This window comes from Acartia tonsa, chromosome 5, assembly GCF_053477335.1.
Source record: "Acartia tonsa isolate MP-2025a chromosome 5, ASM5347733v1, whole genome shotgun sequence".
Classification (NCBI taxonomy): Eukaryota; Metazoa; Arthropoda; class Copepoda; order Calanoida; family Acartiidae; genus Acartia; species Acartia tonsa.
In genome coordinates this window covers 33,389,306-33,400,490 of record NC_137264.1, presented here as the reverse complement: position 1 = coordinate 33,400,490, position 11,185 = coordinate 33,389,306, and the positions used below count along the sequence as shown (strand labels likewise).

General features: G+C 31.0%; 1 protein-coding gene across 3 annotated transcripts; it reads right to left on the bottom strand.

Moving 5' to 3' along the window:
* Positions 1-409: 409 nt before the first annotated feature.
* Positions 410-10,695, bottom strand: LOC145319327 (transcriptional enhancer factor TEF-1-like). Of its 3 annotated transcripts, none has more exons than XM_080161405.1 (11): positions 10,443-10,695; positions 9,948-10,142; positions 9,469-9,533; positions 8,759-8,821; positions 7,745-7,804; positions 4,453-4,690; positions 3,712-3,992; positions 3,317-3,483; positions 2,629-2,724; positions 2,203-2,341; positions 410-1,995 (listed from the first exon to the last, which is right to left on the bottom strand). In XM_080161405.1, the coding sequence occupies exons 1-11, from the start codon at positions 10,558-10,560 to the stop codon at positions 1,882-1,884; spliced, it is 1,536 nt and encodes a 511-aa protein (XP_080017531.1). In that variant the 5' UTR covers positions 10,561-10,695; the 3' UTR covers positions 410-1,881. The 3 variants fall into 3 exon arrangements, with proteins under 3 accessions (XP_080017531.1, XP_080017532.1, XP_080017533.1); XM_080161406.1 differs by having other exon boundaries at positions 7,763-7,804; XM_080161407.1 differs by lacking the exon at positions 7,745-7,804.
* Between the last annotated feature and the right edge of the window lie 490 nt (positions 10,696-11,185).

The window sequence follows — 11,185 nt, the reverse complement described above, 5'->3', positions numbered from 1 at the left end:
ACGAATAATAACACTAAACCAAACTGTAAGTGAATTTGTTTGCGTAACTACGGGATACTGTTTTAGAAAATATTTACATTTTAGGAATTGATTATAGATGCTAAGCCTCTACCATTGTACATTGTTGTAATAGGTATCAGATGAATAGGATAATTATAACATAATAAAAAATAGTTGTCAAAAAAGTTAAAATAATCAAGATTAAATAGACGTATGGACTTTTTGGTAATGTCTATAAAGTTGCTACGCCTCCTAAATAGAATCTTGGAACCGTCATCAAAGTTCGAAATCGATAGGACTATTCTAAATTAACGATAAGAGCTAACCGTTCTGAATGGACGAAAGTACGGACGACGGACCGACCCTAATTATAGAAAAGCTTCGTTTTAAAAAAAATTTTAAAAAATTATTAACGTGTAACAGCTATATTTGAGACTACGGTTTCTACAACTGTATGAATATAAATACTAAACACATTTAACAAAATAACAAAGTTAATATCAGAAAATAAAATATAAACAATGTACAATCCAAAAAAAATAGATAAAAGTAAGAAAATAATCAAAAATTAAAATTAAAATATTGTTGTCAGGCTTTCCATATAGAATTTGATATAAAAACAAAATATATAAGATTATAGAAAATTGCTATTTTTTAAGTGTTTTTAAAAAGGAAACCTCACAAAATTAAGAAAAATATATCAATAGATTAAGAAGACCTAAAAAGTAAATAAATGTTTTTCAGTTTACTAGCATATTTAAAAGAAAACTTGGATAAAAATATGTTTTTCAAAACTATTAACAACCTGTTTAGAGCAATTATATGTTTTTATTTTTATTTTAAATAAATTTTATATCTGTTTTCATGACTTTAGTATGCTTCATTAAATTTAAATTTTCAAGAGAAATTGTAAATATGTCCGTTGTGTACAATCCTTATGGGTAAATTAAAATTCCTAAATATTTCATTAGACAAAGTTAAGATTTAGAATTAGATAATTAGTTTACTTAAAGTTTGGGGGAGGGGAGAAATTATACAAGTCACTTAGTTCAGAGCTCAGCAGCGGCGCGTTAGAAATGATTAATACTTAAAAAGTTGAAGGACCTATTTACTTTACCTTTTGATTTACAGTACATGTTACTGATATTAAGTTTATAGTATCTTATATTTGTATATTGAATTGAATAATTCATCTTTTGAAAAAATAATAATTTTTATGATATATATCAAACATTGATATACATATACCTTAAAATAATTCACTAGGAGATCATCATAACATTTGGTAGATATTATTCTTTTTAAAATTTTATAACAATCTTATTAAAGACATTTTTGAAAATTTATACTGGTGTTTTTCAATAGCTTTCAACACATTTTTGTTAAATTTTATTATCAATATCACAAATATCATAGGTTTTTAAAGAAAATAATATTTTTTTGAGATTATATTAACATCAAAGACCTTAAATTTCTTTTTTTATTCAAAATTTTTAAATTAGACCTATTAATAAAATATACCATAACTCTAAATTGACTAAATATATCGGTAATTAAAGACTTGATATGCACAAAAATGTCAACAACACCATACAATTTATACTTGACATATGGTTCTATATAATAATTTCTAACTTTCTACAATAAGTTGGTCACCATGTCAATTAGTTTTAGCTATTTTCTTGATAAAATATCTAAAATAATTTAAATATTCACAAGTTCATGTCTTTATAGTTTCTCTTAAAACTAAATAACTTTTATTTCAACAAAATTTGTATTGGTCCACAAGAAAGAAAATAACAATAATCTTTGCTAACCCTGTTAAGAGTGTACACTTAGTATTCTGATGTACACTTAGGCCACATGTTGTGTAGTTGTTGTTTATTCTTTGACAAGTTTATATATGTGATGTTGGGTGCCATGTTCAGCTGTGGAAACTTCAAAGACATAGGCAATGCAAAGCAGAGTCTCTCCAGTGTCGCGGTTTGTGATCACCTGAAATTTTATTTAATTAAACATCTAGTATGTGCTATGCGGCCGGTTATTTGGACAGTTTTGTTAGTATAAACAAAAAACATCATAATCAGTGAGATATGAATGAATAGAAATGTAGTTTCAAACGAGAGAAATCTTAATTTGGAAAGGCTTTATTTTTGTGTAATTGCCCATTTTATTTCAGAAAATGAAAAGAGAAAGTCATACCTGTAATATTGTAAAGTTCTCAAGTACACTGTTCATCATATATTTCTCTGGGAGGTGCTTCAGCTTCATGATGAAGTTGATCATGTACTCACACATGGGGGATCTGTTCAGCTTGTAGATAAATCTGCCTCCTTCCATTCTAAAGAAAATTGAGGTTTACATTTTGACTTAACTTAGCATTTGACACCCTATAATATCAAGTGGTAAGTTTTTTTTATAAATTATCTTTAAAAACAAGAATATATAAATAATTGTGAATAAAATAATAATCTAATGACTAAATCGTTTTATGAAATATTTATTAAAAGGATCAATCTAATCAATCTCCTTTCAATTATCTAAAGCTGCAATTAATTTAGCTCCTTATTAATTCACCTCCATTGTCCTATCCTTATATCCACCCTTCAAGTATTGATTGAAACTGACCTGGCATATTCTGTCTCCACCTTCTCCACGACCTGTTTGCCAAAGCTGCAAACTTTAGTGCTGCACTGGATGGTCATGTTCTCAGAGCTCTCATACCTGAAGAAATCATTTTGCAGGTCATTTTGCATTTTCTAGTTTTTAAAAGCATCTTTGTTTGGCATTTATAATAATCAAAATGATTTTTGAATACACAAGTTTATTAATCTAATTTATAACATTTTATATTATAATATAAAAGCATTTAAATGGGTTAAGTTAAAAAAATATTATTTTTGTCTTTTAATATAGGAAAGAAAACATAGATTTTAGTTTGAAGCATTAGGCGTATGCTTTGATATATCTTTAAACATTACAAGATAATTAGTATTTTATCTCGAACTAAACTAAATTTTAGTGAATACATTTTTTTCAAGGAAGCTCCTTCAATAAAGACTTACAGTTAAGGATATTAAGTCACTGGATTCAAAATCAGAAATCTTAGGGATAAGACAAAATATAATAAATATGTGTACATATTAATAATTATCAACAAAATTACCCCTTCTGCGGATCAGAATTATTGGAACCATCTATTCAAAATTCATTTTTGAGGCAACGAATAAGATAAAAGGTTATAAAACTTTGGGTACCAGTGTAATTCACAGTCCAATATCCCCTCCCTCGCTGATTTAAAAGTACTAAAACTTACGTAGTGTTAACCCCATAGAAAGCTCCCGAGTCTTCAGCAATGTTTGTGTTGAGGTCTGCCCAGAATTTGACCAAGAAGAAAGCGTCCTGTGGACCCTTCTCATACAACTCCTTCAGCCCCTCTTTCTTCTCGGGAAATTTGTCTTGAATTTGTCTCACATCAACAGACTAAAAATAAAACATGAATTGTAAAATTAATACACTAGAAAGGTATTTTAGTTCTTTCCTTGGAATTGAAAATAAAGGGGGAAGGGGATACTTTTTCTAACACCTGTAAAAACTAACCCTGCGGTTCTTCCCTGTACCCAATATTACCTAACTTAACTTTAGGTAAAACAACATATGCTAGAATTAGTAATGAAAACATTTAATATTATATTAGATTGTCATACATACCTCTAACAAAGGATCTGAATAAGTGGCAGGTCCACCTATCTGTACAAACATATGTTTAAATTGTTCTCCATCACTGGCTGCATTACTGCCGCTGCTCCCGCCCGCACTCCCGCCGCGCTGCTGCTCTACAAAGGCGGAAAAGTCAACAAGGCGCAGCTTCTGTGTGGCGATGCTGCGGCCCTGCCAGGCTGGCGAGGAGCCGCCAGTTGCGGCGGCTGCAGCCACAGCCGCTGACGCGGATGCCGACTGGGAGGCTAGAGCTGAGGAGCCCATACCAAGACCTAAACAGATTAGAAAGATAAATTAATCAAGAAATTTAAAAAAATATTTTTAGATGATAAAAAGAAGTTTAAATAGTCAAACAAAAGAACAAATCAAATATTACAACTATGCTGTGTCTTTCAGAAAAGCTTTATAGTTGTTATGAAATGGCGTTAAACTATTTAAATAATGAACCACTCAAATACTAAGACTTTGTAATTACAACTGTTACTATAAAAGATTTAGAAGGAAAACTTAAGAGTTTATGTACTAGTAGCATTAATATGATTGAATATGTATTATGTTGGATTAATTGTCCATAGTTTAAATTCGAAATACTCAAAAGTGGGTAAAGAAGGAAAGTGTAAATTATCTTTGTAAAAAATTCTTCAAAAGAGAATCAGCTGAAGATAAAAAAAAACACTTTCTGAATTAAATTATGAAACAATGTTGTTTTTCCTTTATGATTATAAATATTACCTAGAGATGAAGGAGACTTATCGCCAAGGAATGGATTTTGTGGGAATGGTTTGACATCCTGTGCCTGACCCAGGCCTGGATGGTGCCAAAATCCGCCATAGGTAACTGGAGGGGCCATCCTGGAATGCATATTTTGTGTGGCAGACACAATCTGTGCACTGGACATCTGCTGCATGCTCTGCAAGGCTTTTTCTCTCTGTGCAGCGTCCAGGTAACTGGTAGGTCCCTGACCTGGCACCTAAACAAAATTTAGTTCAAAATTTGGTCGCCAGGTTTTCTCATTAAAATTACTACTTTGTGTTTTCTATGTGATATATGATTTGTTGTGCATAATACAATACATGCTATACATGGTTATAAACTTTTGGGTACAAGTGAAATTTATAGTTCCCCCTGTCCCTGACATGTATGTTTATTATTAAAAGGGGTAGTTTCACGAAATGCATTTAAACTTAATTTAGTGAACCGCAGAGTTTTTGCTAGTTAATGGGTTAAACTATATTTATATGGCATATATTTGAAAGAATTACAATTTTCTACCACGTAGTTTTGAAAATATTATGACTTGAAAATCGTCTTTTTGAGATAAATGCAATTTAAAAAGACGATTTTCAAGTCTTGATATTTTAAAAACTACGTGGTAGAAAATTGAAATTCTTTCAATTATATGCCATATAAATGTAGTTTAACCAATTAACCAGGAAAAAATATGCGGTCAACTAAATTAAGTTCAAATGCATTTCGTGAAACTACCCCTTTAGTTCGAAATTTGGTCACTTATGCCAATTATGACTTATGTCTTCTATGTGATATGTGATTTTGTGGTATTTAATACAATACATATAACAATAGAATAATGTATTATACTAAAGTACATTAAATTAGTATCTTAGGTTGTAAAAATTTAGACCATTTTTATTGGAAGGATTCATTTAAATACATGGTTTCTATAGTTTAATGGAATTCATACTCTTAACCACAAATATCCAACTAACTTTCTTTGTTATATGAAACAATTTTAAACCATCATCCAATACACATTTGATATTTATAACTTGTAACCCCATTCAAATTTTCAATTAAAAAAACAAAGAGAGAGATGTCAACAAATCACATTTTATATTAATATACTGTCAGTGTAATTCATGCAAAATTTTGCAAAAAAAAACTTTTTAAAATCAATGCAATTTAATAAAAAAGTTTGTAAAAACTTGATGTTGTTCTAGTTAACAGAATGTAAATAATTTATCTGTTAATTTATAGGAAAAATTTGCCCAACTATGTTAAAATTGTAATTTCAAAGTTTTGAAGAGAGTTTTTTAACATTTCATTGGAGAATTCTTTTTTGTTTACTTCTTAAAATCATTAAAAATATTCAATGAACTTCTTACATCCCGAGTTTTAGAAAGTAACAAGAAAAGCCAAATTTTTTCAGCTAACAGATGAGATAGTCGGACTATATAAAGAACAGCTACGATACTAATAAGTTTAAAACAGTTATTTTGCAGGACAACTCGCAACCAGGGAGGGAGGGGACATTGAACTTACATGGGTTGGGTGCCTTAAGTTTTTTTTATAGACATGCTCTCTTTATTATTTAAAAAAACTTAGGTATTTTATTTAATCTTGATAAGTAGGTTCAAACTAGCAGAGTTCTAACTTTTCAAAACAATAATTTTAATCTACAAAAGGTGTAATTTTATCATTAAATATTACCTCTATGTACATATTGTCTTATCCGTTAAGATACCTGCCCTCTAGAGAGAACATTTAGTGAAGAAAAGTTGTTGTTAAACTATGCCAATAAAGTTTTTTCTCAGAGTTAATGGTTTTGGTTGCAGGCGCGTAAATGGGTTTTCTTTCAGGGAAGATTCAAAGGGAGGGGGTTGGAGGATTGGCTAGGAGAAAATCACATAAAGATCTTTGTAAACTCTAAAGTGACCTTAAGTGATAAGTCAATGGATGTATACCCTTTTCTGAAAATTAAGATTATTGGTTTAAACCTCCAATCAAGATGAAATAAAAGTACCAAAAGTTTTTAAAGCCAACTGATGAGTCTCTTGGAGAGGTCTGTATACTTATTCTCTCCCCAAGTGTTTCAACCCCTCTACAAAAAAAAGATTTGTATGTTGGTTGCTACACAAGTAAATCAAACTAAATTTGAAAATTTTCGCACTGGCATAATTATCCGTTTGTTACTATTTGATTTAAAGTTTGTTAGCTTGTTATATCTGCGCAACTTACTGACAAAATATTTCTTTAAAGATTCATAATCAATACTATATCTATAATACAAAGTAGCTTGATGTCTGTCTGTCTGTCTGTCTGTCCGTCCGTCCGTCTGTCCGTCTGAAGCTTCAGATCTCGGTAACCACTGAACCGATTCGGATTCTACTCTTCAGGGTATATACCTATTGGTCCTGCGGTGGTTTTAAGCTATTTTTGGGGGGGTGGGACACCCCCAACCCCCCAAAAAACAAAAAAAAATCCTCCCCCCATTTTTTTTTTTACGAATTTTGCGAATTCGTTATTTAATCGAGAAAATGTTTTCCTGCTGGGTAGGTGCAAAAATTTGCGATCCGTTCTGCTGGGTAAGTAATAGAAGACGTAATTATACCTCTTTGGGCAAAGCCCCTAGAGGCTAGGGGCGAAGCCGCTAGTATTACTATAAACTATATACAAAGAAACTATATAAAAGGACATACACACACAATACAAAAACTTAAATAAACAAAGCATAAACATAGAAAACATGTATAACACCTCTTTTGCAATTAAAACTTTTGCAAAAACTACCACACAATAAATTTACAATATCAAGTGTTGCAATAAAAACGCCATGTTAAAAACTAAAGCTATTTTTTTTCTGTTCAGCATTTTTATGACAACACTTGAGACTAATTCTTAAAACATGTTTTAAAATGTGTTTTTAAGGATTAGCCATGATTACTTTTTTATAGTTGATATGAAAAAGGGCACCAAAAAATAATTAATAAGTATAATCTTTAATGGATTAGAGGAAATTTTGAAAAATTAAAATATAAATCTAGAATATTTTGGCAATTTTTAAACATAGCAACTCTTTTGTACCATGGGAATAAGGGATATGGCAGCAAAATTTCAGATCATTTTTAACAGGGATCTCAAATGAAATAATGAAAAATTTCCCTTCTGACTAAATATTTATATTGAATAGTTTAATATTATTTATATGACTTGTTAAAAATATTTTGATGCCATGTCCCTTTATTCCTGGTGTTTGTTCATGCAGATATTAAGTTACAAACTAGACCTGATCCCAAAATCCTACCCCGTGGTACAATCTGTCCTCTCCGAGCGTGGGTAGGTGGGTCTGAAACATGAGAAAACCGGTTTCATTCCAATAGCACAAACTGGATTTAGTTTGTTTGGCAGAGTTTTCATTAGATTATCTCACAAATTGTTTATTGCACAAAATTCCAACAAATAAGTTATTTGTAACATAAGCTAATGATTAAATAAAGTTTTTATTTTTTTTTTCATGAATCCGTTTTTTTAACTCTTTAATATCTTTCTGGTAATTAACGTATGAAATTGATAGAATTATAAAACTTATTTTCTTTTTAAGTGAATATAAATATATTTTTGATGTAAGATTATATAAAATGTTTATTTCATGCGCTAAGTACCAAGTTTTTGATTTATGAAATGGAACGTTTTTTATAAAAAAAATCTCCAAATATTAAAACAAATGCTGAAGATATCAAAAAGTTTTATAATGATAAATATATCTATTCTAAAAAATCGAGCAATTTCACTCAAAGTGCCTTGTGAGCAATGAAATACCCCCTCCCTATTTTAAAAAAAAATTAAGGGTTATTTTTTTCCTTTTATGTACCCAGTAACCAATATAACCTAACCTAAGGTAAAACACGGGAAACTTTATTCAAATAAAATTAGATTATGGGGGGAAGGGGTCTGTGTTCGCCAGGCACTTTGGTGAAACCGCCAAATAATTGGGAAGACTGACAAGTCCTATTATTATCAGTGCTGATTTCACACAAAAATAATTATAAGATGAATCTACCAGATAAATTTCATAAATTCTCTTACATAAACAATTTAAATTGCATACTTCAGTCAAATTTTAATGCATTGTTTTTTTCTATAATTTATTATCGATGAATTGATAAAAACTTTGGAAAAATATTAGTTATGAAGAAAAGAACACACTAAGTTATTTATCTAAAAGTACATCGTATTGAAAAAGATTTTATAGAAAGTACTTAATAAAATGTTGTCAAAAAAATGAACACAATAATATTACCTTCAACTTTGCTTGGATTTCTCTTAATTTTCTTCTCGCCAATACTTGGATATGTGAGCTGACCTAAACATTATCAAAAATAATTTTTATTTTTTTAAAATTTAAACATTAGAGTCCAAACTATTGAATACAATTCCATTCCCTAAATTAAGGGAATTGACGCGATCTGGTGCTCTTCACATTAATCAGCAAAACTACTACAGACAAAGACAAAGGTGCTTACACTAAAACTTATATAAAAATTAAGAATTTTTAGAGAAAAAAAAATAAGTATCTTGTTTCTGAGTATTTTTCTTAGGGGCCAAACTACCCTAACCTAAAACAAGTTTTTTAAAACGTTTGTTTGAGGTCCATAATCATATGCAGGATATAAATTATTACAAAATAATGACGTAAATTTATAAATCATAAAAACTTTTAAGCTTTATTTAAAGTCTTTATTAATATACAATTTTGATAATCTTATGTAATTTATTTTTAAATGTTAAACCTTTAATTTTCACTTACTTGCGTAAAAGTGAGATTAAAAAGATATTGCTAAATGGTTTCAGTTTGTAATGCTATTTCTTCATAATATTATTTTTTCATAATAAGTTTTTCCTATTTAAAAATTTAATTATATGTGCGAGGAGGGAGGGTACCCCTAGCATCCAGGAGCAGAATTAAAGGTACGCTGATCATTAATGTGGTCTTAATATGACATATCTAACCTGTTTTCTTGTTCTTGTTTTTCCAGTTCTAAGTTTAATATATCTGGCAATCAACTCATTTCTTCCTACAAGTAAAAACAATTACAACATTTATAAATAGAAATAATTAATAACCGAAAATAAGTAATAAAAGTTGCTGCAATCATATTAAATAAGGTAGAATAATGTCTCTTAGTCTGTATGCAGTAAACTATCTTTAAAACTGTTCTGAAGCAGCTTCATGCCTACATTACTAAAAAAAGATGTTACAATGGCCGAGATACACAACTTTGTTATGGAATAAGGGGACATTGGACTGTAAATTGTACCTGTACCCAAAGTTTTATAACCACTTTGGGTACTTTCATTAAATTTTGATTGATTGATTCCAAACTAGTAACTTTGATTATAATCATTGGTAATGTACAATGTACATCAATTTATAGTCCGTTGTCTTATCCCTTATAATTGTACTAAGTAAAACAAATCTAAAATCTCACCATACATCTTGCCCTCGTCTGAAAGAATAATCTTCCTCCTGCCGCAAGGCGGGTATATTGCCAGGGCCTCCTGGAAACTCTGCTCAATCTCTGGAGCCCAGACACCCTCGGCATCGCCACCCTGCACCTCCTTGTCATCATCGAACTCGCTGGAGTCGTATTTGGCGATTTGCTGGGATATGTCGGCGGCTAATCCTGAATAATAATTGACTTCAATGAAAATGCAATTTTTTGCAAACTTTTAAAATGATTGGACGATGATAATTTTTCTAATAGGATAAATATTTCTTGAGGCCATTTGTCTTAGCAAGGTGAACACCCTTCCAGCAAATGACCATTGGTCTAGTGGCTATGAAAATATTAAGAAAAGACCACCACTTTCAACTCGTTTATAGTAAACCGCGCAAGGATATAATGTAAACTAACCTAACCTGCCCTTATTTATCAAACAAAGCATTTTTTCTATATTTTCATGACTAAAGGTTTTTTTCGTACCTGGTATTCTAACAACATCTGTACCATGCATGGTGTACGGCATTGGCTGCGGAGACCGAGAGTTACCGTTGCCCTCCATGCCGCCGGCCGCATCCTGACCGGCGGACGCAGCAGCCATTGCTGCGCCTCCCCACGGTGGGAGAGGGGGGCGCAGCGAGAGGGAGTGGCCCCCCCAATCCAGCCCGGCTACTGAGAGGGAAATTGTGTGAAAAAAAGTTAAACTCTGGGGTGCGGGGTGTTGGCGGGGCGTGCAGCTGCTGCCCCCGAACTAAAAGTTGATTGATTGATTAGAAATCAGCTGTTTTAGAGTTCATTGGTTAATTTATCAATATACTTATATTTATCACTGTTCTTCTTAACTTATCATCATTAATTTGATTCAAATAATAACTGTCTTTGAATCAGGCTTACCTGAAAAAAAAACACATAATAATCAAATTCTAAATCAAAACAGATCTGAAACAATAGATAATAGCACGAAAACATCTTTAAACGTACGGACATGCCCTAATTATAGCGAAGCTTGACTATTTAAAATGATGGTTGAGTAAAAAAAAAGGGTGAATACTGTATACCAATGTTTTACACTTTAGAATTGCTTGGAAAAGTTAGCAGGTGCTTAGCCCCAGGCAACTAATGTTCAAAATTAATTTCTAACAAAACTGCTACCTTCACAAAATTATTTTTGGCAGGTATTGTAAATAAATCAATAAGTATGACATTAAATAGCCCATTTAAGCAAT